This window comes from Hyla sarda, chromosome 7 (genome assembly GCF_029499605.1).
Source record: "Hyla sarda isolate aHylSar1 chromosome 7, aHylSar1.hap1, whole genome shotgun sequence".
Lineage (NCBI taxonomy): Eukaryota > Metazoa > Chordata > Amphibia > Anura > Hylidae > Hyla > Hyla sarda.
This window is the reverse complement of record NC_079195.1, coordinates 206,328,498-206,350,767: the sequence shown is the minus strand read 5'-3', so window position 1 is coordinate 206,350,767 and position 22,270 is coordinate 206,328,498. Positions and strand designations below refer to the sequence as shown.

The 22,270-nt window shown below is 41.0% G+C and overlaps 1 protein-coding gene across 2 annotated transcripts in view; it reads right to left on the bottom strand.

Moving 5' to 3' along the window:
- LOC130283237 (cytosolic carboxypeptidase 6-like) overlaps positions 1–22,270 on the bottom strand; it is a 1,802,518-nt gene that overhangs the window by 261,930 nt on the left and 1,518,318 nt on the right. For both annotated transcript variants that reach the window (XM_056532458.1, XM_056532459.1), the window contains exon 9: positions 12,491–12,602. In XM_056532458.1, the coding sequence (XP_056388433.1) occupies positions 12,491–12,602 (112 nt within the window). The remainder of the gene's footprint in view (positions 1–12,490; positions 12,603–22,270) is intronic.

Genomic DNA, 22,270 nt, shown 5'->3' with positions numbered 1-22,270 from the left:
AAACAATTCGGAGCTGACACCGCCAGGTCCTAAAGGATCCTGTTAACTTGAATAGAGTCCGTCAGGTGTTTGGTATTTTAGGGGAGCAGAGAAAAAAGACAGGACGTGCAGTATTTTTTCTCGACTCCCATCCTTTTTATGGACTGACCGACGGAGCTCAGCAGCCATGTGAACATAGCCTAATACATGATATAACTCAGGATCAGTATGTATGTACCCTGCTAGCAGAATAGTGAGTGTGGCTCTGGAGTATAATATATAATGTAATTCAGGATCAGTACAGGATAAGTTATGTACTGTATATGTATACAGTGATCCCACCAGCAGAATAGTGAGTGCAGCTCTAAAGTATAAAACTGGATATAACTCAGGATCAGTACAGGATAAGTAATGTAATGTATGTACAAGGTAACCCCACCAGCAGAATAGTGAGTACAGCTCTGGGGTATAATACAGATTTTAACTCAGGATCAGTGCAGGATAAGTAATGTAATGTATGTACACAGTGACTCCACCTGCAGAATAGTGAGTGCAGCTCTGGGGTATAATATAGGATATAACTCAGGATCATTACAGGATAAGTCATGTAATGTACACAGTGACCCCACCAGCAGAATAGCAAGTACAGCTCCATAGTATAATACAGGATATAACTCAGGATCAGTACAGAATAAGTAATGTAATGTATGTACACAGTGACCCCACCAGCAGAATAGTGAGTACAGCTCCATAGTATAATACAGGATATAATTCAGGATCAGTACAGGACAAGTAATGTAATGTATTTACATAGTGACCTCACCAGCAGAATAGTGAGTACAGCTCCATAGTATAATACAGGATATAACTCAGGATCAGTACAGGATAAGTAATGTAATGTATGTACGCAGTGACCTCACCAGCAGACCAGTGAGTACAGCTCTGGAGTATAATACAGGATATAACTCAGGATCAGTACAGGATAAGTAATATAATGTATGTACACAGTGACCTCACCAGCAGAATAGTGAGTACAGCTCTGGAGTATAATACAGGATATAACTCAGGATCAGTACAGGATAAGTAATATAATGTATGTACACAGTGACCCCACCACCAGCAGAATAGTGAGTACAGCTCTGGAGTATAATACAGGATATAACTCAGGATCAGTACAGGATAAGTAGTATAATGTATATGAACATAAACTGTAAATTGAAATGTATACATGTATAATATATATATATATATATATATACATATATATATGTATATATAAATCTCCATGTTATCGTAGGGAGTGGTATTCATGACTTTCTCTGCATGTCATCTACTATATACTGATCAACCCCCCCCCCCCCCCAGCTCTTGTCACGAAAACATGGCCAATGTTAGTACATCTATATCAGGATGTAGTAAATACTGTTCCTTGGGCTGACTTTGTATGTAGAATGGTAGGGAACTCTTTGCTGCAAAGAAATCACCATTTACTGAGCGGGGTACCAGCTTATGCCACTTAGTCCTTTGCGTTGACCCAAAGTTGACAAAATATTTTTAATTACTGCTGTTCATCCGACAGATAGCACTCCTGACCTCCTTATAAACAGTCATGTTAGGAGGAGTAAGCTACAGCTAGACAGCTCTGTTGCCAGCCTATAGCTCCTGGAACTATAGGGTCAGATGGCGAAAAGCCAACACACCAACCCTTCTTTCTATCAGGAGGCCGACATACACCTTAGACAGTTGGCTGGACCGGTCAAACGCGTTTTGATGACTTTAGTATAAAGTGTATAGATACCCCAGTATAAGGTTTATGGACACCTTAAAGGGTACTCTGCCCCTAGACATCTTATCCCCTTTCCAAAAGCATAGGGGATGTGATGTCTGATCGCGGGGGTCCTGTTGCTGGGGACACCCGTGACCTCTTTTGCAGCACACCTGTCATCTGGTGCACTGAGCTTGCTCCGTGCACCAGATGACAGGGGTGCGGCAGCCATATACTTAGCCATATTTATTTCAATAAAGCAGGGATATAATACTTGACACAACCCATAGATAGCTGTGGCATTTTTTTTTCTACATGAAAGCAGCCATGATCTTGTAGTCCTGTAAAACCTCAATAAAACCAGAGCTCCCCATGTTTAATTTATTATTGAGATGGATCTCTTGTGAAATGAATTTTGGGTTGATTTGCTTGACTTGGCCATCTTGATTCAATTTAAAGAGTACCTGTATTACTCGGTCCCCCCCTCTTCCCCCCCCCCCCCCTTCCTTATTCATTCCCCCCAGCCTGCTTGTGTATAGTGTTGCTCGCGAATATCGCATATTCGCGAATATAGCACTATTTATTCGTAATTACGAATATTATTATTTTTTTTATTCTATTTTTTATTTTCACAGTAAACATCACAGTGATCATCCCTCTCTGCTTCCAGCTTGTGTGGTGTAAAGAAGACTCTAATACTACTGTGTGAGACTGGCGTGCAAATTTTCGCATGTGCGAATTTTTGTTTATATTAATTTTCGCATCTGCTAATTTTTACATATGCGAAAAATTAGCAAATGCGAAAATTAACATAAACCTAAATTCGCATATGCGAAACATTTAACATAAAACATAATTAACATGAACAAAAATTTGCATATGCGGAAATGGGCTCACGCTAATTTTCGCATATGCGGGGCCCACGCTAATTTCCGCATATGCGAATTTATGTTAATGCGAATTTCCGCATTTGTATTTTTATATACGCGAATTTATTTCCGTAACTGCTAATTTTCGCATATGCGAAATATCGTGAATTCGAATATGGCCTATGCCGCTCAACACTAGTGTTGCTCGCGAATATTCGCAATTCGAATTTTATTCGCGAATATCGCATATTCGCGAATATTCGCGAATATAGCGCTATATATTCGTAATTACGAATATTCGTTTATTATTTTTTTTTTTTTTCACAGTACACATCACAGTGATCATCCCTCTCTGCTTCCAGCTTATGTGGTGTAAGAAGGCTCTAATACTACTGTGTGAGACCGGTGTGCGAATGTTCGCATATACGAAATTTACGCATATGCGAATTTTCGTTTGTGCAAATTTTTATGTGTGAATTTTCGTATATGTTAATTTTCGTACACGTAAATATTCGCATGTGCGAAAATAAACGATAATATTACGATTATGCTAATATTCGCGAATATGACGAATATTCGTCCATATATTCGCGAATATTCGCGAATTCGAATATGGCCTATGCCGCTCAACACTACTCAACACTAGTGTTGCTCGCGAATATTCGCAATTCGAATTTTATTCGCGAATATTCGCGAATATAGCGCTATATATTCGTAATTACGAATATTGTTTTTTTTTTTTTTTTTTTTTTTTTTCACAGTACACATCACAGTGATCACCCCTCTCTGCTTCCAGCTTATGTGGTGTAAGAAGGCTCTAATACTACTGTGTGATACTGGTGTGCAAATTTTCGCTAGGAGGGAGACCCCCCAGTGGCTGTATTTTAAAAGTTGTAAAAACTGTATAAAAAGCGAAACATTTTTAAACAAGTAAGTGACAAACATTATTATTTTTAATAAAGGAATATAAAATATAGAAATGTATTTTAATGACAGTGGCCATTTAAATTTGAGGGCTGATACATTGCTTCCTATTTTTCGGGGCAGGTGCATCACCGCTGGGCAGACATCACATGATGTCACTCTGATCCTTGGGTTAAAGTCCTTCCTGTCTTGGCCAATATTTAAACCTCTGTTTGTGACCTTTTGTGTAAGGACCTGATGAAGTGGGTTTGACACCTTCAAAATGCATTGTCTATTGATCATTAAATATACATATTATTTAAATTTTTTACTACTTGTCCGGAATCGGTTACTGTTTAATTTCTGTTGCCAGATCAGTGCGGCAAAGCATCCTTCTTCTACGCAAATCCTTGGTTTATCTCAATGACTTTGCTGGGCTAGGCACTCTGTGTATGGTAATCAAGTGGTGAGGCGTAAAGTGCATACCTTTCTGTTCAGTACACGGGAGAAGATGCAGAGATTCCTGACTTGACAGGAGTCCCTGCACCTGTACAAACTTTCCATGGTTTCCTATTCAAATAGTCTATGATCCTTTATGCGATTACCCCAAAATGAAGCCCAAAAATATTTGAATTCAGATGAATAAGAATTCTTGGGGAGATTTGAAGTTTGAAGAAGCATTCATGCATTGCGAAACAGCTGTTGCTGCTGCCATGAATAGTACCTAGCACTGTGTAGGACCTGTTGCACATTTAATGGATTGAATAACCTATTTACATGTTATCTTCAGCAATGTGGTGAAACCTAAATTACTTCAGCTCACCGCATCTGCACATATTCCTAAAGATATCCCCGCCTCGGAGCTCGGAAAACCGGAGGATGCCAAATCCAAAATCTACAGAAAAGAACATCCAGCTCACAAGGAAATAGCCACCCCCAAAAAAATCAAAAGTCTTTGTAAGGAACCGAAGGGTTAACTTGCACTGAGAGCTTTTGTTTAGTCTTGTTGCTTTGGTTACGCCTGTCTGCTGAAACTGGTCAGCTGACCTTGATTGAACACCTGGTCTGGACCTATTTAAAGGGGTACTCCACCCCTAGACATCTTATCCCCTATTCAAAGGATAGGGGATAAGATGTCTGATCGCGGGGGTCCTGCAGCTGGGGACCCCCGCAATATAGCATGCAGCACCCACCTGTATCTGCTTCCGTCAGCGTTGGAGTTTCTGGCTCCCGACCACGGGAACTGAAGATCGTGATGTCACGACTCCTCCCCGTGTGACATCAAGCCCCGTCCCCTCAATGCAAGTCTATGGGAGGGGGCGTGGCAGCTGTCACGCCCCCTCCCATAGGCTTGCATTGAGGGGGCGGAGCGTGACATCAGAGGGGGGTGGAGCCATGACATCACAATGCACCGTCCCCGTGATCGACAGTAATCAGACCCGGAGCATACATGCTCCAGGGACTGATTTTAACGGTGTGCGGCAGGCAAGATCACGGGGGTCCCCAGCGGCAGGACCCCCGCGATCAGGCATCTTATCCCCTATCCTTTGGATAGGGGATAAGATGTATAAGCGCCGGAGTACCCCTTTAAGCTGGCAGTCTACTCCCAGTCTTTGCTTGCTAAAGAGTTCTGTTTGTCTCCTAGCTAGCATTATACTGTATCTGTTATACCTGGCATTTTAACCCTTTGGCTCTGCTCTCTGACTTCTCTGTTTTTAGCGATTTGGTACTTCTGACTTCTCCTGGCTTTGATGCGGTTAGTTGACTCTGGACTATTGTGTGTGTGTTTAGTTATATTTTGTTAGTCTGCCTGTATTCCCACTGATCCCGGACATCGTCAGTTTCTTTGTAGTTTATTGTTTTGACATTACGCCCTTCACGTAGTATTCAGGAAGGGACTGTCTTTGTGGTTACGGACCTGTCGTTTAGGACCGGTATGTAAGTAGACAGGGATAGGGGAGCGGGCGAGATTAGAGTGGACTCCTTCCCTGCCCATACGTGACAGTCTTTATTTGATGCATACAAAAGATACAAATTGGGCGAACAGGTCAAAAAAGCATGACAGACATGTTTCGGACAATGTGTCCTTAGTCATAGTCATATCCCTTATATCCCTGTCATGGTAAACCTTTACAGCAGTTGGCTTCCATAAGAACCAACCATACACTATTACTATTCTCAATAGTGTTGCTCGCGAATATTCGCAATTCGAATATTATTCGCGAATATCGCATATTCGCGAATTCGCGAATTTCGCGAATATAGCGCTATATATTCGTAATTACGAATATTGTTTTTTTTTTGTTTTTTTCTTCACAGTACACATCACAGTGATCACCCCTCTCTGCTTCCAGCTTGTGTGGTGTAAAGAAGGCCCTAATACTACTGTGTGAGACTGGCGTGCGAAAATTTGCATATGCGAACATTCGCATATGCTAATTTTCTCATATGCAAATGTTTGCGTGTGCTAATTTTGTATATGCTAATTTTCACATATGCTAATTTTCGCATACGCAAATTTTCACGGATACGAAAATAAAACGAGAATATAACGAATATGCGAATATTCGCGAATATATGACAAATATTCGTCCATATATTCGCGAATATTCGCGAATTCGAATATGGCCTATGCCGCTCAACACTAATTCTCAATTATCATGGAGAATCTTAAAGGCACATTTCTTATAAAAAAAATAATCAGGTAAAAGATGTTTTCAAAAAGATGCAAACATTAAATGGCATAACTTGACATAACTACACATAGAATATGAGTATGTGAGGTTCTTATGGATTCATAGTCTTTCACATTTTTCGGATTCACTTTAATAACAATTTTCATGTTTTCCATTAAAACCAAAAATCATCTCAAAACTTCTGCTATAAAAATGTGTTATTTAGGCGAACATCAATGAAGGTGTTATCATCAGACAATAAGGAGCATTTATACCAATAGAAGAATGCCTGCGCATTTCTCACTTTCCTCAGTGACCTTTACTGTCAAATAACTTCTTTGCAGCTATCTGCATTACCTTCAAATGATACATTTCCCTGCAGTGGGAGAAACTTAATGAAGACTGTGATTTGACAACTTACTAAACCGCCATGTCATTAAAGGACAAACTTACATAAAAACTTGCTGAAACTTATTTGCTGCAGGCTTGAAAGCCCCGCTCCATCAAAAGATTACTCTGTTTTCTTGAAATGTCGACATTTGAACGGATTATTCAGAATTTATGGACTTTTATGTTAATAGCAATGTATGTAATGGATCCAAAATTGTGATTTTTTTTATAATTATGCTCCTGCCTGGCTAATGGAATGCCACTGATATTGCTTCTAAAAGGAAATTTTTTCCGCTTTTGAGAAGGGGAATGTGTAGTGCGGTATCCTTCACACGCTAATGCTCATCTCTCTCAAAGGGTAGAGAAATTTGATAGCACGTTAGGGTTAATTTATTATATCGTCCACAAAATTATAATAAAACATTATTTCTTATAGCCAGAAAGACATATAGTATATGGATAAGCCATAACAATATTGTGTTGTGTACTGTGTAGGTCTCCATAATTCTGCACAAAACAGGTATGACCCAATGAGGCCTGGACTCCAGAAGACCTCTGAAGATGACCTGTCGTATGTGAAATTAAAGGGGTACTCCGCCTCTAGACATCTTATCCCCTATCCAAAGGATAGGGAATAAGATGTCTGATCACGGGGGTCCCGCTGCTGGGCTGCTGCACCCCACACATCCGGTGCACGGAGCAAACTTCACTCTGTGCCGGATGACTGGCAATGCAGGACGGAGGCTCGTGACGCCATGGTCACACCCCGCTCGTGGCGTCATGGCCATGTCTTCTCAATGCAGTCGTCATGCCCCCTCCCATAGACTTGCAATGAGGGGGCATGGCTGAGACATCACGAGGGGGCAGGGCCGTGACGTCACAAGCTGAACCCGATGGTCTAAACAAATGCAGGGTGCAGTAAGGAGTTTGCGGGGGTCCGGCCAGTGGGCACTTCCGCAATCAGACGTCACATTGCTGAACCGATGCTCTAAACGAATTCAAGATGCAGTAGGGAGATTGCGGGAGTCCCCACTGGCCCATTGCGGGACCCCCGCACCCTCAATCAGATATCTTATCCCCTATCCTTTGGATAGGGGATAAGATGTTTAGGGGCAGAGTACTCCTTTATGTCATCATGTGTGGTCACCATGGTTTGGACTTGTTTTTGGAGCAAATCCCTTACATCGATAGGATTGAGATCTACGGAATCTGGAGGCCATGTTGAACTCTTTCTCACGTTCCTCAAACCATTCCGGAACAACTTTCGCCATGTGGCCAGGGCATTATCCTGATAAAACAGACCACTGCCATTAGGGAATATGCTGCCGTGAAGAGGTGGACTTTGTCTGTTCAATGGTTACGTAGGTTATACATGTCACAGTAACGTCCTCATGCCATGGCTCTAAGTTTTCAGCAGAACATTTCCCAGTCCATCACACCAGTTCTACTGGCTTGTCTTCTTCTCGTAGTGTAACAGGCTGTGTACAAGATGTAAAGAAAACATGATTCATCAGATCAGGCTGCCTTCTTCCAGTGACCCCTGGAAAAAGGTCATTGTGATACCGAAACATATGTAGGGGATGGTGCTCCTGTTCCTTAGCAAACATAAAATTGATGGCATGCACTGCATTTCAATGGTGTATTATTGTTTGAACTATGGATTTTATGTCCTTTAAAGTCTAATCTTTTAGTTTAGTGCCATCACAATTTTTTTTTTTACTTTTTTACTATTATATGGCGTGTATCTAATGTAACCTTGACACGCTATCCATGTTATATATCTATATCATAATCCATCATAATACCATATGAGCCCGTCTTTAAGTCACTGTGTTTGTCCTTTTAATGTATTTGTATGATTTTGCCATGTGTTCGAAGCACTGTATTTGGCATGTGCCATGTGCATTTTTCTTGTAGCTTTTTTTGTTGTTTTTTGGCTCATTGGGACAAACATTACTTAGATACTAATAGTCACCCAGGGGTTACTTAATGTGTGGGACATATACACATCACCATATGGTGGTACTTTAGCTATTTCAAAATAGTTTGATCGTGCCTTCTTCCAATGCTCGATGGTCCCATTCAGCTGCTCATTTTTGGCAGCGTGGGCAATAGCTACATGGCCCCATATGCAACAAGTTGTGAATGTTTTTTCTTTTCTTTTTAACTTTAAATCCTTTGTACATTATAAAGGCTGCAACAGACACTCATCGGACATATACATTGGGGAATTCAAGATGTGGTGTAAAAAAAAGGCCTAAGAAGGAAATGTATTCAAAGGAGTTGTCGCTTCCCTTTCACCACTCCTCTGCATATACAGCATACGATGCATAGTAAGGGTATGTTCACACGGCAGAATATCCCACTGCTGTGGAATTCTATTGGTTTCATCAGTTCAGAATTTCCACGTCAGATGTTTTTGTTGCGGAAAATTCCAATTAGGTTCGGACATACATTGCCGTCTATGAGACGGCACATTTCCGAGTGGTCCTGGTGCCCGCCGGATTAGTCAAATGTGCGGAATGCCTGCATATTTTACCGCTATGTGAACCCGGCCTAAGTAGGAAATTTGTTCAAAGGAATTGCCACATATAAGACATATGATTCATAGTAAGAGTCTAGGCCAGTGTTTCCCAACTATAGCTGTCTGGGCATCCTGGGAGTTTTAGTTTTGCAACAGCGGGAGATGCACTGGTTAGAAACATCAATTTAGCCTGTAAAAAGTCAAAGAGCTCAATAGCAAAGCATGTTCTCCCATTGATCTTCATTGATTTTCCTACCCGTACCTTCTGCGATCTCTCTAACTGCACACACAGGGATGGACAGTGGTCTACACATATGAATATTCTTATTACTATTGGCTTATAGATCAGACGTGCTGTGCCTATTGGTAGTCTTGTTAGTAGTATTTCTTATAAAGTTACCCACAGACCTACATGCCAAGTCTAAATCATTCTGGAATTCACTAGAACGAACATATAGATAAATGTGTTCCATTGTAGCGCCAAGTAAAGCGAATGCATTTACCGCGCTCCTCTTCTGCTACAATGGGTTCTGTTGACTAGTGGCCCCTTCCATGGAATTCTATAGCAAAGGAAAACATGATGGATCATCCATAACTGGTCTCCAGTAAATCTTTGTCATTTCCTGTCTGTTACTCAGTGTGCGGCTGAATGAAATGTATTTGAGAGTCCCGGCACAGTACAGCAAGAGGGAAAGGTCAGAGGCCTGTACTGGGAATTACCCTGACCTTTACGAACACATCCATCACCCGAGCCCCAACACCAGGCATCATCGCTCAAACTTTAAAGGTCCTCTCACCAATAATCATGGCAAAAAATCTATTTCCAGTCATGGACTCTACTCCAATAGCTGGAATGTTACTGGTACTACGGGTATAACATGAATTACATTTAAGAAGCTTTTATAACTTTGTTTTAAGTAATTTTTTAACTGAATCAATCAGAGGTTATGGTACCAATATTTGGTTAAAATTTAAGTTTATTCATGTTTATGTGGCCATTAGGTGGCACTATTAAAGGGGCATTGCTGTGAAAATATATTTTTTCAAATTGTCTGGTGCCAAAAAGTTGAACAGATTTGTAAATTACTTCTATTTAAAAAATCTTAATCCTTCCAGTACTTATCAGCTGATGTATTCTCCAGAGAAAGTTGTGAAGCTCTTTCCAGTCTGACCACGGTGCACTCTGTACGTGTCAGGAATTGTCCAAATCCCCATAGCTATCCTCTCCTGCTCTGGACAGTTCCTGACACAGCCGGAGGGGGCAGCAGACAGCACTGTGGTCAGAATGGAAAGAACTACACAACTTCCTCTGAAACATACAGAAGCTGATAAGTACTGGAAGGATAAAGATTTTTATATAGAGGTAATTTACAAATCTGTTTAACATTCTGGCCTAAGTTGATATAAAAACATTTTTGTTGTTTTCCACTGGAGTACCCCTTTAAGGACCCTTCATGGGTATGTATAATCAATGCCAGCCATACTTTGCATGGTGCCCTGTGTAAAATTGCCCTTTTGTGTGCCAGTCCATTATTATTTTTTATTGGAATATTTGCATTTCTTGCTTTTGTTTATATGGCTATTTTGCATAGCCTAGTGAAACTGAGTGAAACTGCTCTTCCTGTGGATAATTTTGTTCCTTTTATTTTCACATTTAAAAACAAGAAATACAATATTACAGAGAAGACACAAGGAACTGTACAGAATGAAAATAAATTCTACTAATAAAGTGCATGAATGATTCTGGATCTAGACATAACATAATCAAACAAAAAATTGCACAATCAATGGTGGAAATTTTTAAAATATTTCCCTCTTCATTTCCCTCAGATGAAAACAAGGAGTATTGACAAGATCTCTCAGTATCAGAATAGAAGGCGCAAGATGGGGCAGAGATACCATAAAGAAGACCTGCTCTGTTCTTTTCTGCAACTTGTGGCGGCAGAGGGACCTGCTGACCTCCCCGTGATCTTCCTGCTGCACCCGGCATTAGTTTAGGGTGTTGAGTGCACCCCGCTCGGGACATCATGGCCACGCCCCCTCAATGCAAGTCTATGGATGGGGGCGTGACGGCCGTCACGCCCCCTCACATAGACTTGCATTGAGGGGGCATGCCCGTGACGTCACGAGCTGGGCGTGACTGTAATGTCACGAGCCTCCGCCCTGCATCGTCAGTCATCCGGCACTGAGCGAAGTTTCGCCAGTCAACCGGCACGGAGCGAAGATGTCTGGGGTGCTGTAGCCGAGATTGCGGTGGTCCCCAGTGGCGGGACCCCTGCGATCAGACATCTTATCCCTTATCCTTTGGATAGGGGATAAGATGTCTAGGGGTGGAGTATCCCTTTAAGATTACTTTAAGATTGGGCTTGATCTTGAGGAACATAGCAACCCCGACTCATCAAACTACTATAAATATCAGATCTAATTGGCAATTATCTGCTTGTACAAAAAAAACTATTTCCAAAATATACATGGTTGAAATATCTGGGGACCGAGCTTGTAAACTCCGGAGAGGTATAATCCTCTCAACCAGAACAGGCTCTGCCCCGCATACATCATTCAAATCAGCCGGCAAAAGAAATATGATGTTTCAATCAATCAGCGCCTGGTTAATGATTCAAAGACCTAACTTGTCTTGAACACAAGCTCTCTGGGAATATTACAGAGAATCCATCTCCTTTCAAAAGCTTAAATAGAACTTTATTTCAAACACTCGTAAAAAAAAAACTTTAGTCCGGTCTCCCACAAAGCTTAAACAGATGCCCAGAGGGCTCCGTATGTTAAATATTTCGAAGGATTTCCATTTAAGCAACAAGAAGCTCCATTTTTTTTTTCTAGATGTTAAAAAAAAATAAAAAAATTGCCACATTAATATGCAGAATGGAAATGTTCAGGATTTGGTTCCTTCTAGAATTGATGCGATTTCCATTTTTATAATAATTCCCGAGATTCTGCTCACTCATCTATTTTATGCCGGTAGGAGAGCGCGGATACATTTTAATGGTCTTCAGTCAATGAATAGACAGGTGTAGGGAGCGATATGGAATATACCTGAGGTTCCAGCAGGAAAAATAATGGATTGGGACCTCTCAATTTGGAGGCCTAGGATGACAATAGAAAAATTAAAAAAAATAAAAAGTAGAAAAATAGTAACAAGACCTACATGGCATACCCCTTGATTTGTAATGAGCTCAATATTGAATGTAATGGGCATATCAATAGCCAACTGTTTTTGTCTAGTGCAGGTGAAACAAAAGGAGAAACGGTGGGGCTAGGCTGCTCAGCACTGCCCATTTGGCAAGAGTTAAAAGGAACAAGGAGGAAGCTGAGCTCTGTTTTTCTACATTTCTAGAAGTACAAACAATAACGTTACCACAGAACTTACGGGACTGTTGTGCATCTCTAGGATCAGCTGCTTCACTCCATACAGAGTTGGGTGCGCCCAAGGAGACGGCTCCTGCCAGTGTCTATTCAGATCAAAGCCCATCAGAGAACACCTGGAATAAGATGTAACCACATGTCAATGGTTTAATTCTTCTCGTATTGTCAAATGTTACAGAGCAAAAGTACAAAATAATCAGCAGGAATCAATGACATTTTGGTTTTCATCTGTAATATTATGTCGAATAGATAAGCTTTGATCCCCACAAAGTGTGTCATAAGAAAACAATATTGAATTGTGGAATATTATAGTATAATAAAAAGTGGCAGCCAACCAGGCGGGCAGAATGGGGCAAACTGACACTATAGATAGAGTCAGACGCAGCAAAGCTGAACATGTGTTTATAGCAGAGGCCGTGAGAACAGCTAGTCAAGATGGTACAGGGAGCAAGCTGCAAGTAGACAGTCCAGGATCATACACAGGATAAGGCAAAATCGAGACAGACAGACAGGCTTGAGAGACCTAGCAATGCACAATACACAACCCAGAATTCAACCTTGCTGGGCCAGGAACAGCAGGTGTGGCAGACGTATATATGCAGAGTCTGGCTGGGATTGGAGGAGGATCCATTAGGGAGTGCATGCTGGCTCTATAAAACTCAGCCAGTGCTTGTGCACGCCCCCTAATGGGCAGATGAAAACTGGAGGCAGAGACACACCAGAGCAGGGAGACCAGGAAATACAGCAGAATCCCAGCACAGAGAATTTTGCCCGATGCTGGTAAGAACCAGGACACATGGTACGCTGGTGGTTGTCAACCAGCAGTGTTACACTGCTCAATATGAGTTGAATTGTATAGTGATTGACAGGTTATCAACAAAGCTACAAGTAAAGTGAAGCACCACTGCGAAGCATCATTATTTATGTGATGAAAACATAGGGTGATGATGTTTACTATAATAAAAATAATAATTAGAACATTTTATTATCATTATTATTTTATTATTGTTATCGTTGCTATTACTATTATCATCATTATTATTTTATTATTGTTATTGTGTGCTATTACTATTATCATCATTATTATTTTATTATCATTCCTTTATCATTACTAATCATAATAATAAACGTCATCATCATATGTTTTCATCCCATGAAAATTATGTTTTACAGCCGTGCTTGAACTCCCTTGTAACAACAAAAACTAAATCATTATTACTTATCATTGTCATTATTGTTATAACTATTGTTACTATTATTTACCGTTATTTTCTTAAGCATTCAAGATGTTATTAATATTGTTATAATATTGTTATCAATATTATTACTATTTTTTCCTGTCATTTTCTTTAGCATTCAAAATAGTATTAATATAATTGACCACAGATTTATAAGTTATAATTCATTTTATTATCTTACAAAGAAATATATGGGTCGGGGGGCTCACACTATAAATATATATATATATATCGAGGTTACTGTGTTGCACGTAACCCACGTGCCAAAAATGGAAATAAATTAATAAATATGGCACAGTCCTCAAGATATATATGTTAGAAAAAGATCAATTAATATGAATTAAAGGGTACCTTTCATCAAAAAAACTTTTGATATATTATAGATTAATGTATGCAGAATAACTTTCCAATAGCATTTTATCTGTGTCCCGGCTTCAGTCTGAGATTTAGGACTCCAGCATGAGTCTGAAATCTATAAAAAAGGACTGGTAGGGAGACCCCTAGTGGTAATTTTTTCAAAGTGGAAAACTAAATAGAAAGAAGCATATTTTTTAATAACATGCTATTGGAAAGTTATTCTGCATACATTAATCTATAATATATCAAAAGTTTTTTTGATGAAAGGTACCCTTTAAAAATTATAAAAATTATATATAAAAATATAAAAATTACAGATAGGCAGACTAACCCACGTTCAATGTACAACTAGTCTAACTAATTCATATAAATGTATCTATTTTTAATATATATATATATATATATATATATATATATATATAAATATATATCTTGAGGACTGTACCATTTTATTATCTTGACAATTTTTTTTTTTATTATTATTAATGTTTATTGTTATTATTTTATTACCACTATTATTATTATTATCATCGATTGATTTTTTTTATTATCCTTTTTAGCCATAACCATTACAAAAGTCTTTTTCTAATCCAGGAGGCAGAGGGAATATTAGCCTTGATTTAACATTCTAATATCAGATGGAACAATCTCTGCCACGTTTTAATATTTAAGTAAACCATGGAGCTTTTTGCTTTTTTTTATTTATTTTAAAATTTATTTATTTATTTATTTTTATAAATAGGTTCAGTAATCTCTTTAATCTATCAAGCCAAATATGATCAAGACTTTTTCTTGTGTTTTTCTTTTTTTTTTTTTTTTTTCTTTCTTTTTTTTTTTCATTATTTTTTTCATCTGGCGCTCATCCTGAAAGCTGTACATTCGGAGTGTCACTTGACGCATTGGTGTAATATATCTAGTGATATTTTTTCATTCGCCAGTTAAGTGGTGTCTTGGAGCTGGAAGACCATGGTTCATGGCTACCATAAAGTGTGTTCTACGGAGCATCTCCTGTGTTTGCGGAGATTCATACCCCATCTTTTATTTTTATAGTAAACATTTTGTCTGATTAGACGCTGTCACTACGTATATGGCAGCTTGGCCCGGTGGAAATAAACAGGAGAAGACCTCCGGATGAATGCGACGCTCTTATTTATATTTATGGCCGTATAAATCTATAATTACGGGGGTCCTGCCTCTATATATTGGAACTGCTATTTAATGACAATGAAGTTTTGTTGCCATAGAAATGAGAGCGGAGAAGTTACCTATCATTTTTCATTCCCGGACCTCACACACGCTGAATTATAGCATTACCATAGTAATTGGCAATTAGTCACCATGAAATAAGCAAAAATATATAAAAAATGCATCACATTTTCTCATATGAAATGTAAATCACGGTCACACGCTGGCCATTCTCTCGGTGGTCAAACAAAAGGCTGAGAAGTTGAATGGAGAGGAAAAAAAACGGATTAACACTTTCTGAGCCAGACGGTGACGTAAATGGGGATCATATTTATAGGGCCGGACAGAGGGTGATCATCCCAAGGTATTGGCAGGAGCAAATTGAGGGTATATAGAAGTGTTTCCCAAGCAGGACGCGTTCAGCTGTTGCAAAACTACAACCCCCAGCATGCCCGGACAGCCGTTGGCTGTCCGGGCATGCTGGGAGTTGTAGTTTTGCAACAGCTGGAGACACCCTGCTTGGGAAACATGAGCGTAAACATGAGCTAAATTGCACCATACATTTTTATAGAGGTCTAAGCTTTACCTTTTTACAGTATAAGTCTGCTTATCTGCATCGATATACATTTTAAAGGGGTCATCAGAAATGTCAAAACAGAGATAATGTCTTCCAAAAAGAGCACTGCCCCTGTCCTCAGGCTAGGGTGTGGCATTGTAACTCCATTAAAGGGGTACTCCCATGGAAAACTTTCTTTTTTTTAATCAACTGGTACCAGAAAGTTAAACAGATTTGTAAATTACTTCTATAAAAAAAAAATCTTAATCCTTCCAGTACTTTGTAGAGGCTGTATACTACAGAGGAAATGCTTTTCTTTTTGGATTTCTCTTCTGTCACGACCACAGTGCTCTCTGCTGTCCATTTTAGGAACTGTCCAGAGCAGCATATGTTTGCTATTGGGATTTTCTCCTGCTCTGGATAGTTCCTAAAGTTCCTGGACAGCAGAGGTCAGCAGAGAGCACTGTGGTCGTGACAGAAGCGAAATCCAAAAAGAAAAGCATTTCCTCTGTAGTATACAGCCCCTAAAAATTACTGGAAGGATTAAGATTTTTTTAAAAGAAGTCATTTACAAATCTGTTTAACTTTCTGGCGCCAGTTGATTAAAAAACAAACAAAAAAAACGTTTTCCATGGGAGTACCCCTTTAAAGTGAATTGAGCCTAGTTGTAATGCCACACACAACCTGAGGACAGGGGTGGTGTTGTTTTTGGAAGAAATTAGTTCGTTTTTTCTATTCCTGGATTACCCCTTTAAATAAAGACAAAAACTGACAATATTGTTATAATTCTGTTTTCGGCTGCTAAAACCGAGTCAATAAAATGCAGGTTTACCTTCAGTACTACGAAAAGAAGACAAGGGAACAAATTACTGCTGCAATGTAAAACTTTCAAGATGTTTCTCCTTGGGAAGACCAATAATTTGGCATAGGTCATGCAACATTCCTTGGGAAAATGCAAATTATCTCTCCTCCAGCAGAAAAAAAAAAAAAGACTTAATGGTGTCACCTATTGGAGGTTGCCTCCCTATAAACTATATGTAGGCAATATAATTATAATATAACATTTTTATATTACCATTAGGGGTACCTGCAGCTATTGCCTGTGTCTCTCAGCTGGGACAAAATACAGAAAGTGTGGGCGGGACAAGCAGGGCTGTGTGTAGGCTTCCAGCTTGTCAATCAGCCTGCTGTGTGAGCCGGGGACGTGTCACAGAGCCTCAGTGCACATATCAGCCAGTTGTCAGCTCTGAGGAGTGAAAGAGGAAGTTCCCAAGTGAGATGTGAGAGCAAACAAGGGAACGGCTCCTCCTTCTCAGTGAACTGCACGCAGTGTGAGTAACATAAACAAGGGAGTTAGGAGCCATGAAAAGATGAAAAACTAATAAACAGGATTTCAACATAGAGACAGGATAGCACAAGTTAAAGAGTAAGCCTGGATTTTTTTATTTTTTTTTTAACAGGTACACTTTACCCCTTCCTGAACCATGACCTAGGGGATATGGCATAGACTCGGGAGTCAGGCCCGCGACATAACGAGCAGATTCCCTCTGCTATCAACTGCTGACATCTGCAAAAGATGACTCCAATGTCAGCCATTAAAGGGGTACTCTGGCGAAAAACAATTATTTTCAAATCAACTGGTGCTAGAAAGTTAAAAAAAATTGTAAATTACTTCTATTTAAAAATGTTAATTCTTCCAGTACTTATCAGCTGCTGTATACTACAGAGGAAGTTCTTTTCTTTTTGTAGTTCTGAAGTTCTTTTCTGTCTGACCACAGTGCTCTTTGCTGACACCTCTGTCCATATCAGGAAGTGTCCAGAGTAAAAGCAAATCCCCATAGCAAACCTATCCTGCTCTGGACAGTTCCTGATATGGACAGAGGTGTCAGCAGAGAGCACTGTGATCAAACAGAAAAGAACTACGGTACACAACTTCATGTGGAGCATACAGCAGCTGATAAGTACTGAAAGGATTAAGATTTTTAAATAGAAGTAATTTACAAATCTGCTTAATTTTCTGGCACCAGTTGATTTTAAAAACATTTTTTTCCACCAGAGTACCCCTTTAAAATGGATAAAGGCTTTGATCAATAGTGATCATGGCATTAAACATATCAGTGCTGCTCCCTGGTGTCTAATGGTCCCATTGCCCCCCCCCCCCCCCCCCCACCTCTTGCAATGTAATCGTGGGGTGCCCATGGTTGCTGGGGTAGTCCAGGGCCTTACCTTACCTTTGCATTGGCATTTTCCTTCTATCGACTGTTGTAAAAGCCTGACTTGGGCTTTATCAATTGCGTAAAAGAAAATGAAAAGATATTCTGATGGGTTTCAAGCATTAATAGCTCTAAATCATGGCATAAAATACAGTAAAAGATAAATGCTTAAATACCTGCCGTTGGCTATCCGGGTCCACAGTTTGGAGACCACTGCTATATACCAATAAGTTTTGTAAATTGAAAACGATTGTTAGATTCTAACCACATCACCAAAGGTGTATTGTGGCGTGAAGCTCCTGGATCCTAATACAGAATCTGATAGGCTGGGTTCACACACGTCCGGCATCTGCCATAGGTGAACTCAGCCTAAATCTAGACGCAACTGATGCTACAACTGATAACAATTTGTCGTCAGTTGTATGGCATCCGGCGTCCATAGTTTCTGCACAGCGGACCTGTCCGGTGCCCTCCGGCGTATCCAACCATCTGGTGTCAAAATTGAGATGCTGGATGATTGTGAATTGTCCAATTCAAATGAATGGTATCAGTTCTAGCATCAGTTTCCCTCCGGTGCTCTCTGGAGGGAAACTGTGCCAGGCGCCTGATATATGTGAACCCAGCCTAACAAAGCCCCCTTATTTTCCATTTAGGATACTGGGGGGTTCTTATTTGGTAGAAGGGCCTTTGGGCCTGCTGAGGCATCTCACCTTTTTTCTCTACACCCCTGGACTTTACTAGTTTTCCATTCGTTATTTTCTGCATAAAATCTCTCCTACCTCTTAGCGGCTCTCAGACTTGGTGTGAAGGATAGCTTTCCAATTCATACATCTCTGCCAACTTAGTGAATAAGACTTGGACATTTAAGCATTACTTATTCATTTGTTATATGCTCTCCTTCCAGCTTCTCCTTAACCTTGTCTCATTGTTTTTGTCTACTGTCTCTGTTACAAATGAAAGGTTTCACTGGCAGGCTGCTGAAACTCGCAATAAGGGCGATGGATTGATTTTATTTCATGTACATCTGGGAACCATACCACCGAGCTCAGCGCGGTGCAGAGGGGAGCGCAGACTGGAATGACACGGCTTTGCTTTGAACATTTAATTTTTTTTTTTCCTATAAACCTATTGTCTGGTACATAGACATTTTCTGTCTACTATTCAGCAAATGTAATTACTACACTGCTCAAAAAATAAAGGGAACACTAAGATAACACATCCTATATCTGAATGAAGGAAATAATGGTATGAAATACTTTTGTCTTTACATAGTTGAATGTGCTGACAACAAAATCACACAAAAATTATCAATGGAAATCAAATTTATCAACCCATGGAGGTCTGGATATGGAGTCACACTCATAATCAAAGTGGAAAACCACATTACAGGCTGATCCAACTTTATGTAATGTCCTTAATACAAGTCCCAATGAGGCTCAGTAGTGTGTGTGGCCTCCACGTGCCCGTATGATCTCCCTACAACGCCTGGGCATGCTCCTGATGAGGTGGCGGATGGTCTCCTGAGGGATGTCCTCCCAGACCTGGACTAAAGCAACCACCAACTCCTGGACAGTCTGTGGCGTTGGTGGATGGAGCGAGACATGATGTCCCAGATGTGCTCAATCGGATTCAGGTCTTGGGAACTGGCCAGTCCATAGCATCAATGCCTTCCTCTTGCAGGAACTGCTGACACACTCCAGCCACATGAGGTCTAGCATTGTCTTGCATTAGGAGGAACCAAGGGCCAACCGCACCAGCATATGGTCTCACAAGGGGTCTGAGGATCTCATCTCGGTACCTAATGGCAGTCAGGCTACCTCTGGCAAGCACATGGAGGGCTGTGCGGCCCCCAAAGAAATGCCAACCCACACAATTACTGACCCACCGCCAAGCTGGTCATGCTGGAGGATGTTGCAGGCAGCAGAACGTTCTCCACGGCGTCTCTAGACTCTGTCATGTCTGTCACATGTGCTCAGTGTGAATCTGCTTTCATCTGGGAAGAGTTGCGAATTTGCCAATCTTGATTTTCTCTGGCAAATGCTAAACGTCCTGCACGGTGTTGGGCTGTAAGCACAACCCCCACCTGTGGACATCAGGCCCTCATACCACCCTCATGTAGTCTGTTTCTGACCGTTTGAGTGGACAAATGCACATTTGTGGCCTGCTGGAGGACATTTTGCAGGGCTCCGGCAGTGCTCCTCCTGCTGCTCCTTGCACAAAGGCAGAGGTAACGGTCCTGCTGTTGGGTTGTTGCCCTCCTACGGCCTCCTCCACATCTTCTGATGTACTGGCCAGTCTCCTGGTAGCGCCTCCATGCTCTGGACACTACGCTGACAGACACAGCAAACCTTCTTGCCACAGCTCGCATTGATGTGCCATCCTGGATGAGCTGCACTACCTGAGCCACTTGTGTGGGTTGTAGACTCTGTCTCATGCTGCCACTAGAGTGAAAGCACCGCCAGCATTAAAAAGTGACCAAAACATCAGCCAGGAAGCATAGGAACTGAGAAGTGGTCTGTGGTCATCACCTGAAAAACAATTTCCACCTGTTGTCTGTTCCATTTGCACAACAGCATGTGAAATTGATTGCCAATCAGTGTTGCTTCCTGAGTGGACAGTGTGATTTCACAGAAGTGTCATTGACTTGGAGTTACATTGGGTTGTTTAAGTGTTCCCTTAATTTTTTGAGCAGTGCTTCTCAATGTGATATATAGGTAGACATTCGTGCTTAAAAGGGTAGAACATTTTCAGAGAATAAAGCTTATCATCCATTGTATAACGTATGTGTAGTGGCCCAGTACGGGAGTTGTTGCCCCGTGCCCTTGCTGCCCTGTCCAGCAGCCTCCCTTCAGTGTCCCCTTGTTTCCCCCCTGTATATATGTTTTGCTATATATTATAATATATAACGTGTTGCTGCTTTAAGAAATGTACCATGTGATTGTTACCCAGGAGGTATCAGTGACCAGGTGATCCCAGGGGTGACCTATAGGCTCCTTGCTAGTCTCCCCTATATAAGCCCTGGGAGGAGCTAGCTCGCTCTCTTTTACTCTTTCTGCTAAGTTGAGGTCCAGTCAAGTCGAGTCCTAGTGTCCAGAGTCATTGGAGGCCTCAAGTCAAGTCTGCAGCCACAGTCAATTGCAAGTAAGCTACAGTCATAGCTTTGTCAGTCGTCAGTCAAGTCAGTCCCTGTCAGCAACTGTCAAGTCAGCGTGGCCTGCATTACATTGTCCAGTCCTACTACAAGTCCCAGCAAGCCCTTAAGGTCTCTGAGTCACTGGTCACCTCCGAGGGCCTTGGCTGAACTGTATAGACTGCACCGTCTGTCTCCCCTCAGTAAAGCTACCGTTGTCCGTAACTTGGTGTCGGAGTTATTAAAGGGGTATTCCAGGCAAAAATCTTAATCCTTCCAATAGTTATTAGCTTCTGAAGTTTTCTGTCTAACTGCTCAATGATGATGTCACGTCCCGGGAGCTGTGCATGATGGGAGAATATCCCCATAGGAACTGCACAGCTCCCGGGACGTGAGTCATCAGAGAGCAGTTAGACAGAAAACAACAACTCAACTTCAGAAGCTAATAACTATTGGAAGGATTAAGATTTTTAATAGAAGTCATTTACAAATCTGTTTAACTTTCCGGAGCCAGTTGATATATAAAAAAAAAGTTTTGGCCTGGAATACCCCTTTAAGCTATCTCTAAGGGTCTATTCACACAGCTGAATTTCCGCTTGCAGAGTTCCACAAGCAGAAATTCAGAAGTGTGAATGGGAGCGCGGAATCCCATAGAAGTCTATGGGCTTTAATTTGAGGTGGAATTCCACAAGCGGAAATTCTGCTGTGTGAATAGACCCTTAGGGTATGTTCATAGAGCGGACCTACAGCATATTTTACGCTGCATGGTGGCTTTACATGTGCCCGCTCAGAGCGGCAATACACCGCTATGAGCAGACACACTGCTATATGCGAGTTGCCACGCATGCGTGCTGCGACTTGCACATAGCAGTGTGTCTGCTCGTATTGCCGCTCTGAGCGGGCACGTGTAAAGCCACCATACAGGGGTCATCCAGCGGCGGATCTGCAGCGTAAAATATGCTGTGGGTCCGCTCCTGTGAACGTACCCTTAGGCTTCTCTGTGGAACAACCAGTATTGAGAGTGGATTAGTGTTGCTCGCGAATATTCGCAATTCGAATATTATTCGCGAATATCGCATATTCGCGAATTCGCGAATTTCGCGAA